The following is a 23789-nucleotide window of genomic DNA, read 5'->3' as shown; positions in this document are numbered from 1 at the left end:
AAAATCACATATCTGTCGAAGGGAGCTTTGACTCTTGAAAGCTCATACCCCAAAAATTTTGGTTGGTTTCTAAGGTGCTTCTGGATCCGAATCTAGCTCTTCTACTGCAAATAGGGTTGCCAGGTCCCTCTTTGCCACCAGTGGGACCTGGAAGAGTTTGGGGAGGGGAGGTACTTCAATGCCGTAGAGTCTTCCTTCCAAATCGGCCATTTTCTCCAGGGGAACTGATCTCTATCGGCTGGAGATCAGTTGTAACAGCAGGAGATCTCCAGCCAGTACCTGGAGATCGGTAAGCCAAAATAGACACCTCTGTGTATAAATGTAGTTACTCCAAATCTAACACAGATCAACCATACAAATTATAGTTAAACAACAGATTGTATTATACAATAACATTGACAAGCACGTACAAAAAGTCCTGTTTCTTAAGCATAAAGACACAAAGTCACAATATTCCAAGGTTTCCAAAATTCACTATCCTTTTGGACTTTTTTGTCTGTCTTTAGGATAGTGAATTTTGGAAACCTTGGAATATTGTGACTTTGTGTCTTTATGCTTAAGAAACAGGACTTTTTGTATGTGCTTGTCAAAGTACCTGGAGGTTGGTTGGCAGGCAACCCTAACTGCAGACCAATTGCTACCATCTAAAAATATAAGGGTTTGGATTCCTTCCCCAAGAGGGACTTTAAATTATTTGTGATTTCTAAGGGATAGCCGCACAACACGAAAAATAAACAGGAGTATTTGGGAATCTTAAGGACTGACAATTGTATCCCAGCATACTTATCTTGCTGAGTTTGCAAAGGAATGCCACAGATAACACCTTGTGCATGTCACGGCCATTTAACCTAATTGTCCACAATCTTTCTGTGCTGTGGGTGTGTTCACATACCTGTGGCCTGAGGTTTCTTATTATGCGTGTGATGAAGTGGCTCGTGAAACCTTATGTTACAATAAAACCAGCAATGTTGCCATCGCTGCCTTTCTGTGGGTCCGGTTCCTACCCAAAGCCAGTAAACAAAGGCAAAAACACCGTGCTCTAGTTCAGCAATGGGCACCTGTGGCCATTTGATTCCCTCAGTACTCATAAGAACATAAGAAAGGCCCTGCTGGATCAGACCAAGGCCCATCAAGTCCAGCAGTCTGTTCACCCAATGACCAACCAGGGGCCTCTAGGAGGCCCTCAAACAAAATGACTGCAGTAGCATCCTCCTGCCTGTGTTCCACAGCACCTAACATAATAGGCATGCTCCTCTGATCCTGGAGAGAATAGCTATGCATCATGACTAGTATCCATTTTGACTAGTAGCCATGAATAGCCCTCTCCTACATGAACATGTCCACTCCCCTCTTAAAGCCTTCCAGGTTGGCAGCCATCACCACATCCTGGGGCAGGGAGTTCCACAATCCAACTATGCATTGTGTGAAGATATACTTCCTTTTATCTGAATCTCTCACCCTCCAGCTTCAGCAGATGACCCTGCGTTCTAGTATTATGAGAGAGGGAGAAAAGCTCCTCCCTGTCCACTCTCTCCATACCATGCATAATTGTATAGACCTCGATCATGTCTCCCCTTAACCTATTTCTTGCTAAGCTATCAGCCCCAAGAATTTATCCATGTGGCACCTGGGACTATCTGACCCCCTCAGGTTAGTCATGCTTTGTAACAAAAAGACAGCTCACAAATGGTGCCTCAAGGATAAAGCACAGATACAGATAGTGTAAGATTAACACAGGAAGCTGCCTTATAAAGAGTCAGACCATCTTATTCAGAGTCAGACCACCAGTCCATCCAAGTCAGCCTTGTCTCTTCAGACTGGAAGCAGCTCTCCAGGGTCTCAGACTGAGGTATTTCACATCACCTACTAACTTTTAAGAGCCCCGTGGCACAGAGTGGAAAGCTGCAGTACTGCAGTCCAAGCTCTGCTCACGACCTGAGTTCGATCCCGATGGAAGTCAGTTTCAGGTAGCCGGCTCAAGGTCGACTCAGCCTTCCATCCTTCCGAGGTTGGTCAAATGAGTACCCGGCTTGCTGGGGGTGAAGGGAAGATGACTGGGGAAGGCACTGGCAAACCACCCCGTAAACAAAGTCTGCCTAGTAAACGTCAGGATGTAATGTCACCCCATGGGTCAGGAATGACCCGGTGCTTGCACAGGGGACCTTTACTACCTTTTTACTGGAGATGCTGGGGATTGAACCTGGGAGCTTCCGCATGTAAAGCGATTGCTCTACCACTAAGCCACCACGGCCCCTACCTGTCCTCAGCATGGAAGGGTTGTGCTTTCCAAAACGGCCCCTCAAGGAGTAGATTGGCAGTCTTTCTTTGCCTTTCCAGAATCCACACAAGTCATACAAAATAAATGGAGAAGCTTTTTTTTTCCTCATTTGCTTGTGCCAGCAACGTATTTTAAGCCATACTTTGATTCAAGTTTGATAAGGTCCCAGGGGGCAGATCAAGTTGTTTCCAGCAGATGGGAGGGTCTGGGTTGTCATCACCTTAGCCTTCAGGCCTGTCTGCAAGATGTAAATAATAGCAATCTGTGCTGGATTTTTTAAGCAATAAGGATCTTTAAAAAACGACCCATCACAGGATATGGCTGAGCGTTCAGGGTTTTCCAGGTCACCAAGGAAAACAAAGGCAATGGTTTAAAAGCCATAATGTACAGCAGGCCTGACATGACCTTAAAAACAGGGTGCATTTTTCCATCTGGATGGGTTAATCCTACAACCTGGGTTGCCAACTCTGTGTTAGGAAATTCCTGGAGATTTGGGTGTGGAGTCTGGGGAATGCAGGGTTTGGGGAGGGGAAGGACCTCAGCCGGCCATAATGCCACAGAATCCACCTTTGGAGTCTGCCCTCCAAAGCTGCCATTTTCTCCAGGGGAAGTGATCTCTGCAATCGGGAGACTGGTTGTACTTCCAGGAGAATCCAAGCCCCACTGGGAGGTTGGCAACCCTACTGCCACCCCCAACTCTGGTATACACAGTCTCTAATGCAAATGCCTATCCTTGTTGTACACATAAATGTGTGTGAAAAGAGCAGTGGAGAAAACATTCCAGTATTTTTTTAAAATCTGATTGTGCATACAGGAAATGTTGGCCACAACACATCTTGCATTCAACTCTGCCAGTCTATTTCACAGAGCTACAAAGAGATAACACTCAGCTCTTGCTTCTGATACCCAACTGAAAAGTTGAATTTGGATGACTTGACCACAATGCAGAGCAGGGAATTGATGACACACAGACACCTCTCGCTTTCCTGTGGTGGAAGCTCTCTATGCCTCACACTGGTCACCACTCAAAATGGCCACACTGAACTACAATTGGACTAAATTGGGACTAGGACTGTTGACTACTGCCTGTAAGCAAAGGATGCATTGGCTTGGAAACTCAGTAGTACAGAGGACTGTACAGCCACACAATTTCAAGCAACAGCTTGATCATGATGTTTGCGGATTTGTGTTTCAGTCTATGCCATACCTTTTTAAGTTTTCCAGAGCCATCAGGTTACATTTGTCCTGACCTACTTTCAGTGTGCTCCCTGACTTGGATGGCCCAGGCTGACCCAATCTTGTCAGTTCTTGGGAGCTAAGCAGGGTTGGCCATGGTTAGTATTGGATAGGATTGTCAGGTCCCTCTTCGCTACCAGCGGGAGGTTTTTGGGGCAGAGCCTGAGGAGGGTGGGGTTTGGGAGGGGAGGGACTTCAATGCCATAGAGTCCAATTGCCAAAGCAGCCATTTTCTCCAGGTGAACTGCTCTCTGTTGGCTGGAGATCAGTTGTAATACTGGGAGATCTCCAGCTACTACCTGGAGGTTGCAACCCTATATTTGGATGGGAGACCACCAAGGAACTCCTGGGTCACTATGCAGAGGCAGGCAATGGCAAACTACCTCTGAATATCTCTTTGAAAACCCTACAGGATCACCATCAGTTGGCCGTGACTTGATGGTACTTTCCACTACCACTTTCAATGTACAGGATTGCAAACTTTACTAATAGCCCAGAAACTGGAGATGATGGAGATATGTTCACCATATTGGCGTGTCATAACACCATTTCACCTGATATGTACAGCTGGTCTTCATTGTCAGCTTCCTAGCAGGAGAGGATAGACTTCAGTCCATAGGGCTGGTTCACACATTCAAATTAAATTCATGCCAGTTTGATCAAAGATGCAAAAACACACAGCACATACAAACTAACATCTGCTATGAGTGCTTTACTTTGCCATCAAGTCACATCTGACTTATGGTGACCCCCTGGTGGGGTTTTCAAGGCAAGAGACGGCCCAGAGGTTTCTTGCCTGTGCACAGCAACCCTGGTATTCCTTGGTGGTCTCCCATCCAAATACTGACCATAGCCAATCCTGCTTAGCTTCCGAGATCTGATGAGATCAGGCTAGCCTGGGCTATCCAGGTCAGGATGATACAAGTGCTAGTCACATATTAAGTATAAACTCAATTTGCTTCAACTTCTTCTCTGTTCCTTTTCGGTGAATTGCAGAGAACCCTTCTTTGCTCAACAGGATCATTTGCAAAAAAAAAAAAAAAAAAAGTACAAATGGGGGTGAGGTGGAGGAACAATCATTCATATTGCAACCAACCACCTAAAATTCAGCAGCAGAAGAAGAGTAGGTTTTTATCAGAGTAGGTATTTATAGATAAATGCAGTGAAAAAGTATCAAGAAAGTGATGAAAGAGGTCATAATCCAAGGATAGACGGATTGACCTGCACAGTGAATTCTAAACCCATTAAACTGGTCCATGGAATAACAGCCTGTTGTACCTTCCTAACATATTTAGGTGAACTACTTTTTAAAAAGTCTGTCGTTTCCTCTTTGTGTCCCCAATTAAGTCATTACTTGCTGCTCTGGTTTCATCGCAGGGATATCCATGGCAACCCACTGATGTCATAGGCATGGGATTATGACTTCAATGCAGGAGCCATCTGATGATTAATAAAGTTAGGGCTGCGACTGGATCAAGGAAACAAAACAGACCGGCAGGCTCTGGCGCTTCTGTTTACAGACCATGCCGCAGGGTTCTCAGGTATGCCAGAGTTCTGTGCCCAGCTAGGTATTTCTGGCCTGCCTTTATGTATGCTCTAGTCACCCTTGTCCCAATTGCATTTCTCTCTGCTTCTTTGCCTTCCAACCACTGCCATGAACAATTAGTTGCCTACAAGAGGAGTTTCAATCCCAAAGGGGGTCAGTGCAGGGTATATAGGGTTGTTATCATTTTTTTTAACCATGGAGCTGCTAAGAAGAAGAGTTGGTTTTTATATTCCAACTTTCTCTACCACTTAAGGGAGAATCAAACCAGCTTATAATCACCTTCCCTCCCCCTCCCCACAATAGATAGATAAATACAAAGATATATATCTTTGTATTTATCTGTGATTTGGATAAAAACATGCATTAAAAGCAGGGCATGTAAAAATCTGATTGACAAGCTGAGATCGTAAGTGGTTTTAGAGTGAAGTCCCACTGGTGTTTTACAGATCCCAGCCCTTGTTGCCTTTTCAGCCAACTTGAGGCGAGATTGGATCCATACATCACTGGACGTCGCACACTGTCGTAATGGTTCAGCTCCTAGATTTTCCTGTCTGGACAGGAAAACTCAGGACACGATGAATCATTACAGTTGCACAATATCCAGTGACGTGATGGTGTTTACATGCCTTTCTCTTGGATAGGTTTCAGCCTGTGCGCAGAAGATCGCAAATAAATCCCCACTCGAAAGATCTCCACAAGAGGATTGATCTGTAACCGGGACATATTTTATTTACTTAAGATGTTTCCACAATATCCCACCTTCCCACTGTTAGCAACCATGGGGGCCTAGAATACCCCTGTGATAACACCTCCTACATGGAGAACAGATGATCAAAGGATCTGTTCTTGTTTTCCCCTAAGCCTCTTCATGAGTCAGTAGTTGTGACCAATGCTGCAACCCCCGCACCAGGCGTCCCTCCCCATTTTTGTTTCTTTCTTGCAAAAAAGAAAAGAACAGAATGGGGGGGGAGGGGGACGGGACTTAAAATCCAGCACCTAAATTACGTTAAAAAAGATATAAATAAAGCAGAGACAAAAATATAACAGCAGTAGTGGCATATCTACACACAAGTTTCTATAAATGGTTCCCAAATATCTAAACATAAGTCCATGTGCGATTGTCATCTATATGGCATACATTCAAATATTAATATTCTAAGGTCCTCAGTCCATTGATTGACTGGAGGTGGACTTTTAGCTTTCCAGTGTTGTAATGTGAGTCTTTTAACCATAGTAAGGACACAGCGGGTCAATTTTTTGTTGACCACCAGTTAGCCTCCAAGAAGAGGGCAAATAGTTTGAAAGTACACGAGCATCCTCAACAATCAATGGACATTCTAATACAAAGCTGGTATGAGTAAGAACTTCTTCCCAGACAAACTGAATGACTGGACATGCCCCCCCAGGAAGCAAGTAGATGCATTAGAAATGTGTTGGAGGAGAGTGTTACGGATAGCATGGGCCGACAAAAAGTTAATAAGTAGGTTCTAGATCAAATCAAGCCTGAACCCTCCCTAGAAGCTAAAATGACCAAACTGAGGCTATGGTACTTTGGTCACATTATAAGATAAGAGTCACTCGAAAGGGCAATAATGCTAAGAAAAGTTGAAAGCAGCAGGACAAGAGGAAGAAGAAAAATTGGTTTTTATATGCCAACTTTCTCTACCACTTAAGGAAGAATCAAACTGGCTTACAATCACCTTCCCTTCCCCTCTCCACAACAGACACCCTGTGAGGCAGATGGGGCTGAGAGAGCTCTAAGAGAGCTGTGACTTGCCCAAGGTCACCCAGCTGGCTTCATGTGGAGGAGTGGGGAAACCAACTCGGTTCACCAGATTAGCCTCCGCCGCTCATGTGGAGGAGCGGGGAATAAAACCCGGTTCTCCAGTTCAGAGTCCACCTCTCCAAACCACCGCTCTTAACCACTACACCACCACTACACCACGCTGGAAGTCCCAACAGAAAGTGGATGGACTCAATCAAGGAAGCCACAGCCCTCAGTTTGCAAGACCTGAGCAAGGCTGTTAATGACAGGACGTTTTGGAGGACACTGATTCATAGGGTTGCCCTGAGTTGGAATCGACTTGAAGGCACTTACCGTAACACAGAGAATTGGTAGCAAACACGACTCACCACTCTTCACACTGAAACCGGATCTGGCACAAGATGGAGTGATCAGGTGATCCCTTTGCAGTGTTGCCGACTGCAACAGGGCACCGAACTTGCCAAAGAGCTGGCGGCCACTTTTCAGTGCTGTGGAGGGAAAAAATCCTGAATCCATGGAGAAAGGCAGCCAGCATGTGTGAAATAAACCAGGGACAGCCTCTGCCCTTATTGCTATTTCAAGCTGGCAGTGTGCAAGATTCCCTGGAAAGCGTTAATAGATACTTAAAATAAAAGTTGCTATTCTTCCTCCCACAACCAAAGCTATAGTTTCTATTGTAGCAACTACACACTTTCACCCTTTTCTCTCTCTCGCTCACAGTTACATTTCTTACAGCGTTTCAGGATAAAGTGTCAAGCCAAGGGATACTTTGTGAAGAATGACCTTCCTAAAGGGAAATGGAAAACATAAGAAGCTCAACTGGTTTGTTTTCAATGGTTGTTTCTACCTGTTACATTACCATTCCACATTCCTTTTCATTGTTTCTGTATCCTGGATGGCCCAGGCTAGCCTGATCTTGTTAGATCTCACAAAGCTAAGCAGGGTTGGCACTGGTTAGTATCTGGATGGGAGACCACCAAGGAAGTCCAGGGTTTCTTTGCAGAGGCAGACAATGGCAAAACACCTCTTATTTATTTATTTAGACCCCCACCTTTCTTCCTAATGGGGACCCAAGGTGGCTTACGTCATTCTCCTTTCCTCCTTTTTATCTTCACGACAACCTTGTGAGGTAGGTGAGGCTGAGAGAGTGTGACTGGCCCAAGGTCACCCAGCGAGCTTCCATGGCACAAGTGGGGAGTCGAACCTGGGTCTCCCAGACCCTAGAAGAAGAGGAGTTGTTTTTTTATATGCCGACTTTCTGTACCACTTAAGGGAGAATCAAACCGGCTTACAATCACCTTCCCTTCCCCTCCCCACAACAGACACACCTGGTGAGGTGGGTGGGGCTGAGAGAGCTCTAAGAGAGCTGTGACTAGCCCATGGTCACCCAGCTGGCGTCATGTGTAGGAACAGGGAAACAAATCCAGTTCACCAGATCAGACTCCACAGCTCATGTGGAGGCGTGGAGAAGTGGAGTATAAATGAAAATACCCCTACACTACTCTGGCCATCATTTGTCTCCAGCATCTGATGTTCTCCAGATATACTGCCCCTAGACATAGAGGTTCTTTATACCTCTCAGGGATCATCGCCAACCTTCATTAATTGTTCTAATCCTTTTTGAAAGCTGTTGCCATGGGAACTTCATACAGGACCGCCATGTCCAGCATTTTAAAACAATACCCCCAGATGGCTCCAATGCCTTTCCAGATAAACTGGCGTTTAATAGCTCCATTGCGGGATTTGCTGGGCCAGCAAATAAGAAGATTTAGCATAGCACACGCCGGTGACTGCAGCAGCACAAAGTCACCAGCCATGGCAGGACAATGGCACTGCAGAGGGATATACATCTGCACAAGTTTGATATCAGTGTGTAAAGGGTGTGCGTGTCCAAATACACAACGCAGTTGTAGGACCGACCCCCAATTAAACAGGGCTTCATCACCGAGAAGAAGAGTTGGTTTTTATAATGCTGACTTTCTCTACCACCTAAGGAAGAATCAAACCGACTTACAATCACCTTCCCTTCCCCTCCCCACAACAGACACTCTGTGAGGTAGGTGGGGCTGAGAGAGGTCTAAGAGAGCTGTGACTAGCCCAAGGTCACCCAGCTGGCTTCATGTGGAGGAGTGGGGAAACAAAAATCAGTTCACCAGATTAGCCTCCACCACTCATGTGGAGGAGTGGGGAATCAAACCCGGTTCTCCAGATCAGAGTCCACCACTCCAAACCACCAGTCTTAACCACTACTCCACGCTGGCTCTCCTGAGGAATAGCATTAGCATCTGTAGGGTTGCCAGTTTTTTTACTGGCTCCTGCTCTTGTGCCTTTATTGGCAGTGTGATCTGTAAGTACTGGGTTCGGCTTATCTACATACCATGCGAAGTGTCCATTGCTGCTCTCTGCAGACCAAGCTGCCATTAAAGGCTCAGGCAAGGATGGGGCTTTCTCCTAGTCAGTTGGCAACTCTCGCTTCCATCTTGAACCTGGCCACAATACTACATTGAACAGCAGCACGGCATGCCCAACTAAGTGAAATATTTCCTTTCGCTTTCTCCCTGTGAGAAAATAGCCTGCGCATCAGGCTGCTTTTAAAGGCAGAGGAACAAAAGCAGTTTAATAAGTTGGCAATGTTGTATCCCGTGAACCACACCAAAATTAATACATTTTGGGGTAGCCATCATTTGCAGGAACAGAATATGAATGGGTTGCCAACTGACCAGAAAAAACAGCCTGGACTGCTCTTGTGCCTTTTGAGATAATGTTAGATGAAACAGAGGAGTTTGGGTCTCCTAACTTTAAAAAAAAAGCTGTTGTGGAGGGGGGGGGATTTCTGGCAGGGAATGATCTTTCATGATCTCCAGCTAGTACCTGGAGGCTGGCAACCCAATTTGTGACTTTGCTATTGGTCCCGCTGGAAGTCTTTTTTTTGGAAAACCTGCTAGTAATGCCTGCTGCAGAGGCTGGCTGGAAAGATGACAACCCCAGATATAAAATACTGTATTTAACAAATAGCATGACAAATGCAATTTTTTTTTAAATGAGCCCTTGTTACCAGCATAGTACTGGTTGGTAGAAAAGGCCCTCTGAATGTCTTACTCCCCCCCCCCTTTTCCAATTGTAAAACCAAAGCAATCATCTCTCCTGACTGCGGAGATAACCTTCAGCCTGTGATAAAATCCATTGAAGCTTGTCCTTTAGTTCTGCTCTCTGCCAGACTAGGACAATCGACTCCGGGAGCTGGCTGACAGCTTCTTCCTCGTCCTTCTCTTGATAATAGAGAATAATTTTGGAATCCCTTTCTTTCAAAGGACCAGAAGCGGGCCTTCTCTGCAAACGTTCATTAACAATTGTGGGCCAGGTTCAATTCATTCTATATTTTATTATAACTTCTGAGAAATCCATTTATTGCCAAACGCTGGGTATTTTTTAAAAAAGCCCTCCAGACTTCCCCAATACTATGACAACAAGCATATAATGTTGTTGGATACATCTGTCAGAATCTAAAATATAACTTCTTTTCCAAGACAATGTAAGGGAATGAGTCTGCATCTCTGCAAACTCTACTTCTAGTCTTTCTTTGAACTGGCCACCTACCATAAAGGTCTATTGTATAGGCCACAAATGTGTGTGTTTTTGACCAACAGCCTGATGATGAAGAAGAAGAGTTGGTTTTTATATGCCAACTTCCTCTACCTCTTAAGGAAGAATCAAACCGGCTTACAATCACCTTTCCTCCCCTTCCCCACAACAGACACCCTGTGAGGTAGGTGGGGCGGAGAGAGCGCTAAGAGAACTGTGACAAGCCAAGCATGGTGTACAGGGTTGCCAAATCTGGGTTGGGGAATTCCTGGAGATTTTGTGGTTGGATCTTGGGGAGGGAGGAGTTTCAGGAGAGGAGGGACGTCAGCTAGTAAAATGCCATAGAGTCCACCCTCCAAAGCAGCATTTTCTCCAGCCCTTGTTAGTATTTGGATGAGAGACCCCCAATGAAGTCCTGGGTCGCTATGCAGAGGCAGGTAATGACAAACCACCTCTGAATGTTTAAACCAGAAGACAGAACAGTAAATAGAATTGCCAGTTGATCAGAAAAAAAAAACCCAACCTCCTTTGTTCTGCTTTTAACAGAGACTTGACAGGCAGAATTCAGCCAGTTAAAACATTATCACTATCAGCCACTGTTAAAGGCACAGCTACAGAGGCTGCGTTGAATTCTTCCTAATGTCCATCCAGACGTTAGGAAGAATTTTCTAACAGTTAGAGCGGTTCCTCAGTGGGACAGGCTTCCTCAGGAGGGAGTAAGTGCTCCTTCTCTGGATGTTTGTAAACAGAGGCTAGATGGCCATCTGTCAGCAATGCTGATTCTATGACCTTAAGCAGATGATGAGACGGCATCTTGGCCATCTTCTGGGCATGCAGCAGGGGTCACTGGGTGTGTATGTGGCAGGAGGTAGTTGTGAAATTCCTGCATTGTGCAGGGGGTTGGACTAGATGACCCTGGTGGTCCCTTCCAACTCTATGATTCAATGATAAGCTAGCAACCATAATTGTAAGAAACTGCCTAAAAATGCTTTGCTCTGAAGCAATGATGCTAGAAGGGAGTTCTACCGAAAACACCAGGACTTGCTTCCAAATAATGCACCAGTCATGTTGAATGACTAATGGAGAACCCGGCATAGTAAGTACTTCCAGCAGTAAATCAGCGCTAAAACATTGGTGCAAACACAGAGCCTCCTTTAAAAGCTGATTCAACAATTCCTCTTACCTGGGCGAAGTGCTGTGTTACTGGCCAGCACTGCTGGCTTCCTGTCTCATTGCAGACTGTCTGCACCACACCATCCATGGCAGGATCCACGAACTGGATAACAGCAATCATCAGTCACCCTTAAAGGGATAGCGGTGGGGGGGAGAGGTAGGCCATCCCACTATCCATTGCATATGTGCACATCATGTTTGTACTGTCCCAGGTTCCGAGGGCTGCATCCCCTCTCCTTATGACCTGCTGTACTTCAACATTAAGCCCGAGGAAGCTGGCTGAAGGGGATCGTGGGTTGCAGAATGATTATTATTATTTATTCAGTGCTTAATATGTAACTGAGGGTTGTATGAAACTTGGAAGTGGGCAGGGCCATGCCAGAAAAGCTTCCAGTGTAAAGCACCCAGTAGAGTTGTGGTTATAGTGGTCTAGGATCTGGGAGATCCAGGTTAGCATTTATGAAGTGGGTTTTCCAAGTGCAAAATAAATGGTAGCAGAATACCTTTTCTAAGGACCAATTACAAAGTAGTGCTTTTAAACCTCTCCAATATTCCCTCCTTCCAGGAAAGTCAGGGATCCTCCATCAAAAGCCAGTATGGTGTGTAGTGGTTAGCAGAGGATCTGGGAGACCCAGGTTCAAATCTACACTCTGCCATGGAAACTCACTGAGGGAGCTTTGGGCCAGCCACACACTCTCGGTCTAACCTCCCTTACAAGGTTGTTGTGAGCATAAAATGGAGGAGAGGAGAACGATTTAAGCCACCTTGGGTTCCCATTGGGGAGAAAGGTGGGGTATAAATCAAATAAGTAAGAGAAGAGACAGGGAATGGAGGAGAGGCAATGAAGGAAAGGCAAAACCAGTACTCACTTCACCTTGCCAGCAACTCTTCATAGTTGAATTGTGGAACTCCCTGCCCCAGGATGTGATGATGCCTGCCAACTTGGAAGGCTTGAAGAGGGGCGCGGACATGTTCATGGAGGAGAGGGCTAATCCATGGCTACTAGTCAAAATGGATATGAGTCATGATGCACACCTATTCTCTCCAGTACCAGAGAACCACGCCTATTATATTAGGTGCTGTGGAACACAGGCAGGATGGTGCTGCTGCAGTCAGTCTTGTTTGTGGGCTTCCTAGAGGCCCCTGGTTGGCCACTGTGTGAACAGGCTGCTGGACTTGATGGGCCTGGGTCTGATCCAGCATGGCCTTTCTTGTGTTCTTATGAGAATCAAGTTCAGAGAATCAGAGGGTTTGACATATCCTAGAGTGCTTGAAAGGTTCCTGTTACCTAAACTCAGCCAGGGCTGGATCAAGGTATTCTGTCCCTCTGAGCAAGAAAGATGATGCCAGTCCTATTCTGTGTTGCTGATGGCTGACAGTCAACTGAGCCCCTGCAGGGCATCACTGTGAGCTACTCAAACCAGTCGCTTGGATGACTCAGGCCAAGAACACAGTTCCATCAAGGCCCGTTTTGTCTACTCAGAGTGACAGCAAGGCCTCAGGTGGAAGCCTTTCACATTACCTACTGCCTGGCGCTTTTAGCTGGAGATGCCAGGGTTTGAACCTGGGACCTTCTGCATGCCAAGCAGATGCTCTACCACTGAGCCATGGCCCCTGCACATTCCTGTCCTTTGTAACAAAGGCATGGTAGTTTTTTTTTGGTGTTTTTTTTTTTTTGCCATATTCTAGCCATGGGGAGGGAGGGAGTTGTGAATTTCCTGTATTGTGCAGGAGGTTGGACTAGATGACCCTGGTGGTCCCTTCCAACTCTATGATTCTATGAAATGGGTACAGGAAGCTTTTCACGACATGGAGGTAAGTGACATCACCTGAAACCTGCTTTTAAAGGGCAGGGTTTTTATTTTCTCCAGGCAATTGGCAACCCTACTGCAGATGAGAGGTAGGTGGTAGCCAGAGGCTGGTAGCCCGATCTGGTGAAATGCATATTTTAAAAAAATATTTATAGCCAATCAAATCTCCAATGGCTAATAAGAAGCCTTTCTGGGCAGAAGCCCCACCTGGCCCCACCCACTTTCAAAAAATACTTGGCGGGCACCAGGAAAGGTGTCAGCTGGTGCCATGGTGGCCATGGGCACCACATTGGGGACCGCTGTCCCAGTCAACACTCTAACCACTAGGCAACAGCAGCCCAGTAATAAATGTTAGCACTTATTACTCTGTGCCAATTCTGCTTTTAGCTCTAGAGAGCAAGAAAGAGATTTTATGGAGCTTCACCGGTCTCCAGTGTAGACAGCCAGCGTAGTGTAGTGGTTAAGAGCGATGGACTCTGATGTGGAGAGCCGGGTTTGATTCCTCACTCTTCTACATGAGTGGTGAACCAGTTTTGTTTCCCCGCTCCTACACATGAAGCCAGCTGGGTGACCTTGGGCTAGTCACACTCTCTCAGCCCCACCTACCTCACAGGGTGTCTGTTGTGGGGAAGGGAAGGCAATTGTAAGCTGATTTGATTCACCCTTAAGTGGTAGAGGAAGTCGGCATATAAAAACCAAATCTTCTTATTCTTCCCCTCCCAAACACTGATTAGGTCCATGCCCAACAGTTCAACAGCTATAAGATGCCCCCCCCCCCATATGCTGGTCCCAAAATACACACCAAGTCCCCCTGCGCTTGCATAAAATCTCACTTTCAAGCTTTTCTCTGCAACAAAAATACAGATGACTTCATAGCATTGCCAACAGGCCTTCAGAAAAAATGTTAAAGGCACAGCATCGTTTTCTCCAGGCTAGTTGGCAACCCTCCTCATCAGCCCAGCCAAGTTTTACCGCATTGGGGCTTATTCTGAAGCATGCCCGGAATACCTGTGCACACTTATCTGGGAATCAGCCCCATTAAACTGAGTGCCACTTGGTTCTGAGTAAACAGGGATGGAATCAGGCTGTTAGCATAGAACTCCACCCTGAACTTTTAAGTGAGAACTTCCACCCCTCTTCAGCAATTTCCTATTTTCAGGTTGAGGTTCTTGAATACCTGAGGATACAAGTAAAGGGGGCAGTAATTAGGATCCCCCCCTTCCTTCAGCCTTGAGGAAAGGGGTTAGCATCTATGAATAGGGTTACCAGCTCCAGGTTGGGAAATACCTGGCGATTTCTGGGGCGGAGCCTGAGTAGGGCAGGGTTTGGGGAGGGACTTCAATGCTATAGAATCCAATTGCCCAAGCAGCCATTTTCTCCAGGTGAACTGATCTCGATCGGCTGGAGATCAGTTGTAATAGCAGGAGATCTCCAGCTAGTACCTGGAGGTTGGGAACCCTATGAAGTGGGTTTCCTAAATGCAAAAGCAATGGTCAAAGAATACATTTTCTTAGCATCAGTAGAAAAGAGCAAGAGCCCAATAGCACCTTAAAGACTAGCAACATTTCTGGCAGGGAATGAACTTTCATGAGTCATGGCTCACTTCTCCAGGCGCTACTAGACTCTTGCTCTTTTCTACTGCTACAGACAGACTTTCACGGCTACCCATCGTTTTCTTAGTACCAAGTTGTGAAGCAGCAAAGTAGTGCTGTTAAACTCTCTCCTATCTTCACTCTTCCAAGGAAGTCTGGGCTCCTCTATCAAGAGCCAGTGTGGTGTGCAGTGGTTAGGATATGATCTGGGAGACCCAGGCTCAAATCCCTACCCTGCCAGAGAAGCTTGCTTGGTCCCCTTGGGCCAGACACACACGCTCAAGCCAACCTTCCTCACAGGGTTGTTGTGAAGTGAAAATGGATAGGAGAATAATATAAGTGGCTTTGGGTCCCCATTGGGGAGAAAAGCAGGTTTGTATAAAAATTAAATAAAAGCAAACAAATGCTCACAGTGATCCTGCAAAGCAGAGTTAGGCTGACGGACAGTGACTGACCTAAGACCAGCCAGTTTTCTCCTCCATTTTATTCTCACAGCCACCCTGAGAGGTAGGCTAGGCTGAGAGAAAGGGACCAGCCCACAGCCACCCAGTTCTCCCCATCTTCATTTCAGTCTCACAACAACCATATGAGGTAGGCTGGATTCTCTCCAGCTTCATTTTATCCATGCAACAGCCCTGTGAGATAGGAACATAAGAAAAGCCATGCTGGATCAGACCAAGGCCCATCAAGTCCAGCAGTCTGTTCACACAGCGGCCAACCAGGTGCCTCTAGGAATCCCACAACACAAGACGACTGCAGCAGCAGCATCCTGCCCGTGTTCCACAGCACCTAATATAATAGGCATGCTCCTCTGGTATTGGAGAGAATAGGCATGCATCATGACTAGCATCCATTTTTGCTAATAGCCATGGATAGCCCTCTCCTCCATGAACATGTCCACTCCCCTCTTAAAGCCTTCCAAGTTGGCAGGCATCTCCACATCCTGGGGCAGGGAGTTCCACACTTTAACTATACTTTAGGCTGAGAGTGAGTGACTGGGCCAAAGCAGGGCTTTTGGGGGTGGGGGAGAAGAAATGTGATTTAAGAAGAACAAGTAAATTAATTCACCCCACTGCGCAAAGCACATAGAGGGGGGAGGAACCAAAACAAAAACATGTTTGTTTTTTTTAGAAGTGTACCAAACCTGCTCAAAAGCAAAATGTTACCACTTCCCAGACCTGAGCCAGGTAACATCTGAACTGCAGCCAAACATTTCCCCCCCAAAGGCATTTTATCAGTGACTGAGTGAGGGGAGGAGCCAAACTGCGGGAGGGGAGGGGCGATGGGAGGGACTGCATAACTCGCTCAACCCCCCCCCCCAGTTTCTCCCCCTTCTACTCTCCAGAGGTGGGGGGAATACTGATTCTTATCCATCAGGCACTTCTAAAAGCAAAGCTGCTACATCTACTGGCTCTGGGCAAGTACATCAGCCAAACTAACTACCATAGAGCTATTATCTATGATGATACTTACAGGTTTTTTTTTCTGGGGGGGGGGGAGGAACCAAAATGAATCGAAAAGAATTTTTTTAGAAGTCTTTTACTACGTATAATCACATTATGATGCATTATATTTGTTGGTGATGTTTTGTAAAGGCATGTGGCCATATGCTTGTGTGTGTGTGAGAAGTGCCGTCAAGTCGCTTCTGACTCATGGCGACCCTATGAATGAAAGTCCTCCAAAATGTCCTCTCTTTGACAGCCTTGCACAGATCCTGCAAATTGAAGGCCGTGGCTTCCTTTATTGAGTCAATCCATCTCTTGTTGGGTCTTCCTCTTTTCCTGCTGCCCTCAACTTTTCCTAGCATGACTGTCTTTTCCAGTGACTCTTGTCGTCTCATGACGTGACCAAAATACGATAGCCTCAGTTTAGTCATTTTAGCTTCTAGGGTCAGTTCAGGCTTGATTTGATCTAGAACCCACTGATTTGTTTTTTTGGCAGTCCACGGAATCTGTAACCCTCTCCTCCAACACCACATTTCAAAGGAATTTATTTTCTTCCTATCAGCTTTCTTCACTGTCCAGCTTTCACACCCATACATAGTAATAGGGAATATGACGGCATGAATTAACTTGATCTTGGTGGCCATTGACACATCCTTACACTTCAGAGACTTTTCTAGCTCCTTCATGGCTGCCCTTCCCAGTCTCAGTCTCCTTCTGATTTCTTGGCTGCAGTTTCCCTTTTGGTTGATGGTGAAGCCAAGGAATAGAAAGTCTTGAACAATTTCAATTTCCTCATTGTCAACCTTAAAGTTGTGTAATTCTCCTGTAGTCATTACTTTTGTTTTCTTGATGTTCAGCTGTAGTTGTGCTTTGGCACTTTCTCTTTTAACTTTCAGCAGTAGTCGTTTCAAATCTTCACTATTTTCTGCCAATAATGTAGTGTCATCAGCACATCTCAAACTGAAAATTGTATGTGTACATGTGGCCATATCCAAATAAATTTATTTACTTAACTAGAAGTCTACCGAACCTGCCCAATAGCAAGACGCGACCTTTCCTCCCGCTGACCACTTCCCAGACCTGAGCCGGGCAGCGCCTGAACCGCGGCCAAATAATTCACAGTGGGTAGCCATGTTAGTCTGTCTGCAGTAGTAGAAAAGGGCAAGAGTCCAGTAGCACCTTAAAGACTAACAAAAATATTTTCTGGTAGGGTATGAGCTTTCGTGAGCCACAGCTCACTTCTTCAGATACAGCTAGAATATGAATCCATCTGTCTTTAAGTAGAGGAGAGTGAATTCAGACAAGCATTAGTATGTAAATGTTAACAGTATGTAAATGTGAATAGCAGGCGTGATGGGATTAGATGTGGTATACAGAAGAGTCTGTGATGTCCAGGGGAGAGATGGGTGTGGAGAAATCAGCATTGGTCATTCATGGCTCATGACCAATGCTGATTTCTCCACACCCATCTCTCCCCTGGACATCACAGACTCTTCTGCATACCACACCTAATCCCATCATGCCTGCTATTCATGTTTACATACTGTTAACATTTACATACTAATGCTTGTCTGAATTCACTCTCCTCTAAATATTGTCGAAGGCTTTCACGGTCAGAGTTCATTGGTTCTTGTAGGTTATCCGGGCTGTGTGACTGTGGTCTTGGTATTTTCTTTCCTGACGTTTCGCCTGCAGCTGTGGCTGCAGAGGAGTAACACTGAAGGACAGCGTCTCTCAGTGTCAAGTGTGTAGGAAGAGTAATATATAGTCAGAGAGGGGTTGGGTTTGAGCTGAATCATTGTCCTGCAAAAAGTAACAAAGGTAATGTGCTAACCATTGTCCTGTAAGTATCAAGATGAGGGTGTGGTATGTTAATATGGAACCATTGTATCCTGAAGTGATCTGTTAATGTGTGAAATCCAAAGCTAATCTGCATGGCTATTGTGGACTGTAGTCTTTATTAGTCTGGAGGTTTTCAGGACAGGAAGCTAAGCCTTATTCATTCTTGAACTCTCTTCTTTTCTGTTAAAGTTGTGCTGATGTTTATGAATTTCAATGGCTTCTCTGTGCAATCTGACAAATCACTCTCCTCTACTTAAAGACAGATGGACTCACATTCTAGCTGTATCTGAAGAGAGAGCTGTGGCTCACGAAAGCTTACACCCTGCCAGAAAATATTTTTCACAGTGGGTCTCCGTGTTAGTCTGTCTGCAGTAGCAGAAAAGAGCAAGAGTCCAGTAGCACCTTAAAGACTCACAAAAATATTTGCTGGCAGGGTATGAGCTTTCGTGAGCCACAACTCACTTCTTCAGATACAGCTAGAATGTGAATCCATCTGCCTTTAAGTAGAGGAGAGTGAATTCAGACAAGCACTGGCATGTCAATGTTAACAGTTGAGTCTTCTGCGTTTGGTGAGAAAAATGAGGTCTGTCTGTACCTGTGCACGTTTCTTCACAAGGTTGATGGATTTCCATTCTGTACGGCTAAAGGTGGTGCCTTCCATGAAGACAATTCACGGTGGGTCGCCGTGATAGTCTGTCTGCAGTAGTAGAAAAGAGCAAGAGTCCAGTCGCACCTTCAAGACTCACAAAAATATTTTCTGTAGTAGAAAAGAGCAAGAGTCCAGTCGCACCTTAAAGTCTCACAAAAACATTTTCTGTAGTAGAAAAGAGCAAGAGTCCAGTCGCACCTTAAAGACTAACCAAAATACTTTCTGTAGTAGAAAAGAGCAAGAGTCCAGTCGCACCTTCAAGACTAACCCAAATATTTTCTGTAGTAGAAAAGAGCAAGAGTCCAGTCGCACCTTCAAGACTCACCAAAATACTTTCTGTAGTAGAAAAGGGCCAGAGTCCAGTCGCACCTTAAAGACTAACCAAAATATTTTCTGTAGTAGAAAAGAGCAAGAGTCCAGTCGCACCTTCAAGACTCACCAAAATACTTTCTATAGTAGAAAAGAGCAAGAGTCCAGTCGCACCTTCAAGACTAACCCAAATATTTTCTGTAGTAGAAAAGAGCAAGAGTCCAGTCGCACCTTCAAGACTAACCCAAATATTTTCTGTAGTAGAAAAGAGCAAGAGTCCAGTCGCACCTTAAAGACTAACCCAAACATTTTCTGGTAGGGTATGAGCTTTCGTGAGCCACAGAGCAAGAGTCCAGTAGCACCTTAAAGAGTAACCCAAATATTTTCTGTAGTAGAAAAGAGCAAGAGTCCAGTCGCACCTTAAAGACTAACCGAAATACTTTCTGTAGTAGAAAAGAGCAAGAGTCCAGTCGCACCTTAAAGACTAACTGAAATACTTTCTGTAGTAGAAAAGAGCAAGAGTCCAGTCGCACCTTAAAGCCTAACCCAAACATTTTCTGTAGTAGAAAAGAGCAAGAGTCCAGTCGCACCTTCAAGACTCACAAAAAACATTTTCTGTAGTAGAAACGAGCAAGAGTCCAGTCGCACCTTAAAGACGAACCAAAATACTTTCTGTAGTAGAAAAGAGCAAGAGTCCAGTCGCACCTTCAGGACTAACCCAAATATTTTCTGTAGTAGAAAAGAGCAAAAGTCCAGGAGCACCTTAAAGACTCACCAAAATACTTTCTGTCGTAGAAAAGAGCAAGAGTCCAGTTGCACCTTCAAGACTCACAAAAAACATTTTCTGGCAGGGTGTGAGCTTTCGTGAGCCTACGGCTCACGAAAGCTCACACCCTGCCAGAAAATGTTTTTTGTGAGTCTTGAAGGTGCAACTGGACTCGCAGCCAAACCTGCATCCTTCCCCCCCCCCAAGGCATTTGATCGACGACTGAGCGAGGGGAGGAGCCGAGAGGCGGGAGGGGCGTGGCGACGAGGTGGGCGAGTGGGCGTGGTCCCGGGCAGCAGGTGAGCCCGGCCCCGGGGCGAGGAGAACTTTGCCCGGCTCCAGTGCGGCCGGCGCGCGCGCGGGGCGGTGCGGTGCGGGGCGGTGCGGTGCTGCGCTGCGCGTCCCGCCGATGGCGCGCGAGCTGAGCCAAGCGGCGCTGCTGGAGTTCCTGTGCGGGTCGGGGGGCCGAGCGGGCAACGCCGCCCTGCTGGGCCACTTCGGGCGCTTCCTGCGGGACCCCGAGGCCGGCGCGGAGGAGCTGGGGCGGCGGCGCGAGCGCTTCAAGGGCTTCGTCAACGCCGTGGCCACCGTGCGGCGGGAGGGCCCCGGCGCCGCCAAGGCCGTGGTGGTGCTGCGCAGGAGGTACCGCGAGCTGGTGGGCGAGGAGCCCGGGACCCCCGGCGCCGCCCCAGAGCCCCCGGACACCCTCGACGTGCCCGGCCGGCGCGCACAGCGGCTGGGCCCCGGCGGGGAGCGTCCCGGGCACCGGGCGGAGGAGGCAGGTGAGCGCCCCGCCAGACGCACCTGCAGCCCGGCCCGGGAGCTGCGCGCTGGCCCGGGGCCGGCCTCGCCTGCGCCCGTCCGGGCCACGGGCGCGCCCCCCAGCGGCGACGGCGGCCCCCTCCTCCAGCAAAGGGTTCACGCCTGGGTCGCCAGCGCGCGAGAGGTCGCCCTCCGGCCAGACTGCGCCTTCGAGGGAGGCCCCGCCCGGCCCTCGCCCCCCGGCTCGGCTCATAGCACCTGCCCTTCACCGGCCCTCGACTCGCCGGAGCGCCGGGCCTCGCCCCTCGGATCGGCTCACGGCTCCTGCCCTTCACCGTCCCTCGACTCCCAGCTCCGCCGGCCTCCCGGGCTGGAGGAATGGCCTGAGCACCACCTCAGATCGGCTCACAGCTCCTGTCCTTCACCGTCCCTCGACTCCCGGCTCGGCCCGCCTCCCGGGCTGGAGGAGTGGCGGGAGCATCACCTTGGATCGGCTCACAGCTCCTGCCCTTCACCGTCCCTCGACTCCCGGCTCGGCCCGCCTCCCGGGCTGGAGGAGTGGCAAGTGCACCTGGCCTCGCCCCTCGGATCGGCTCACGGCTCCTGCCCTTCACCGTCCCTCGACTCCCGGCTCGGCCCGCCTCCCGGGCTGGAGGAGTGGCGGGAGCATCACCTTGGATCGGCTCACAGCTCCTGCCCTTCACCGTCCCTCGACTCCCGGCTCGGCCCGCCTCCCGGGCTGGAGGAGTGGCAAGTGCACCTGGCCTCGCCCCTCGGATCGGCTCACGGCTCCTGCCCTTCACCGTCCCTCGACTCCCAGCTGGGCCCACCTCCCGGGCTGGAGGAGTGGCAAGTGCACCTGGCCTCACCCCTTGGATCGGCTCACGGCTGCTGCCCTTCACCGTCCCTCGACTCCCAGCTCTGCCAGCCTCCCGGGCTGGAGGAGTGGCCTGAGCGCCACCTCAGATCGGCTCCCAGCTCCTGCCCTTCACCGTCCCTCGACTCCCGGCTCGGCCCGCCTCCCGGGCTGGAGGAGCGGCGGGAATGCCAGGCCTCGCCCCTCGGATCCGCTCACAGCTTCAACCCGCCCTTGCCCGTCTTCCGCAGCATCCGGTGCCAACTCTCCCTGCAGGACCTGGATGAATTCCTGGAGCAGGAGAGCCCCGCCAGCGAGGACGGCAGCAGCAGCAGCGCCAGTGGGGGCAGCGACTCCTGTCGGGGGGAAGCGGAGGCCGAATCTCTGCCCCGTCCTCCCCCCGGGGGTCCCAATGGCTGCCTCGGAAATCCGCTGGGGGTTGGCAGGAACGATGTGGGGAAGAGTCTTTCTGGCAAGCCCCGGGCCAATGGGCTGGTGGGGCTGTCCGCCGGGGCTAGGGGACCGTTGCCGGGGGGGCCAGTTCCAGGACGCCAGGCCTTGCCAGGCCAGAGGACTTGGGGGTCCTCGTCGGAGGACAAGCTGCTGGATAAAGACGGCCAGAGGCCGAGCGGGCAATCGCCAAAGCTCCAAAAGGGGACCCGCCAGCCTCCTCCAAATCTGGACGCTCCCTTAAGTCCGCACCTAGCCCCCCGGCAAGGCCTCCCAAACAGCGCCCCGGCCGTGGAAGGGTCAATCCCGGATGGAGACGGGTCCCCCGAACACAGGTCATCCTTAGTCCCCTTGGAGCCCCGAGAGCACGCCTGGTTGGTAAAGGTGGCCGCGGGGTCATGGCTGCAGGTCCGGGCCCTCTTCCTGGAAGACCCCCTCCTCGCCACCCACAAGGACTTCATTTCGGGCTTCACGGTGCTCCACTGGCTGGCCAAGCACGGCAACACTCAGGTGCTCCTGGATTTGGTCACGGGGGCCCAGAGGGCGGGCGTGGCCCTCGACATCAACGTCCGGTCCGGCTGCGGCTACACCCCTTTGCACCTGGCCGCCATCCACGGCCACCAGCCGGTCATCCGGCTGCTGGTGCAGAAGCTGCGGTGTCAGGTTCAGGTGCGGGACGGCAGCGGCAAGAGGCCCTGGCAGTACCTGAGCAGCTCCACCTCGGGGGAAATATGGCAGCTCTTGGGGGCACCCAAGGGCAAAACCATCTTCCCGGCCCGCCCAATCGCCCGGAATGCCTCTCTGCCCCGGAGAGGGAAGAGTCCTGAGCTGGCGAGGAAAATCAGCCGGAAAACGTCTTTGGCTGCCTACTTGAAACCTCAACACATTAAGTGGAAAATGGCCAACAAGTATCCGGCGCTGCAGGAGAGGGAGGAGGACAGCGACTGAAGACGGGCAGGGGGTGGGCCCCATGGGGTGGCCGATTTGGGAGGAATTTGTTGAGCCTGTTGCGTTGGCTGGATTTGGTAGGGGGACCGGAAGAGAAAGAGCACTTTATACATTCAACGGGAAACATTGGAACAGTGTTATTCTTATTTATTTACCTGAGAAGCTTTTAAATGTCACACAGTTCCTCTTATCGTGGTTCTGAGAAGCACTCAATTGATGGAGGCATCTTGGAATGGCCGCTATTTCTGATTGGGTCCCGTCCTTGAGAACCTATACTATCGATTCTGTCTACCACGTCAGTCTCCAGAATCAGGTTTGGGAGAATCCATCCGTCCCGTCAGAGTTGCTATACAAACGATGGAGGAACCACAAGTCCATTGAGGCTTCATTCTTCCCGTGCATCAAATACGGAAGGAGGGCTGGCCCTGAAACCACAGTTGTGGTATTCAAAATGCTGTTTAGGGGTGAATGTTTTGAAATGAGCTGTCATTGGCCTATTGCAGTTTTAATTACTTGCCTTTAGGAACAAGAAGCAGGCAGGCAGACTGGGGCATGTTCAGAAGGCTGGGATCATCTTGTCATAGATGAGGTTTTAATCCTGCACACCTTTTGTCGCGGTTGGCTGCGATCCTGGTATCTTGCCGGGAGATCAAAGAACACCTTGGCCTGCCTCTTCTCCCCAGCCCCGGGCTGAAAAAGTCTCAACAAATTTGGCCTCAGTTTGCTACCGTTTTAAACACACAGTTAATAAATATTTTTATGGCTGCTTCATAGACTTC

General features: G+C 48.6%; 1 protein-coding gene across 1 annotated transcript; it reads left to right on the top strand.

Annotated features, from left to right (window-relative positions):
* Positions 1-20403: 20403 nt before the first annotated feature.
* Positions 20404-23010, top strand: SOWAHB (sosondowah ankyrin repeat domain family member B). The gene is made up of 2 exons (XM_056855788.1): positions 20404-21242; positions 21852-23010. Exons 1-2 carry the CDS (start codon positions 20404-20406, stop codon positions 23008-23010), a joined length of 1998 nt encoding a protein of 665 aa, XP_056711766.1.
* The last annotated feature ends 779 nt before the right edge of the window (positions 23011-23789 follow it).

The sequence above is a fragment of the Euleptes europaea genome, chromosome 9, assembly GCF_029931775.1.
Source record: "Euleptes europaea isolate rEulEur1 chromosome 9, rEulEur1.hap1, whole genome shotgun sequence".
Lineage (NCBI taxonomy): Eukaryota > Metazoa > Chordata > Lepidosauria > Squamata > Sphaerodactylidae > Euleptes > Euleptes europaea.
This window is presented reverse-complemented; position numbering and strand designations above follow the sequence as displayed.

Excerpts from the sequence above, each read along its gene's own strand:
- SOWAHB (XM_056855788.1), top strand. The coding sequence starts at position 20,404 with ATGGCGCGCGAGCTGAGCCAAGCGGCGCTGCTGGAGTTCCTGTGCGGG. Across the intron at positions 21,243-21,851 it reads GAGTGGCGGGAGCATCACCT|CGTCTTCCGCAGCATCCGGT; the intron begins TGGATCGGCTCA and ends CCCGCCCTTGCC.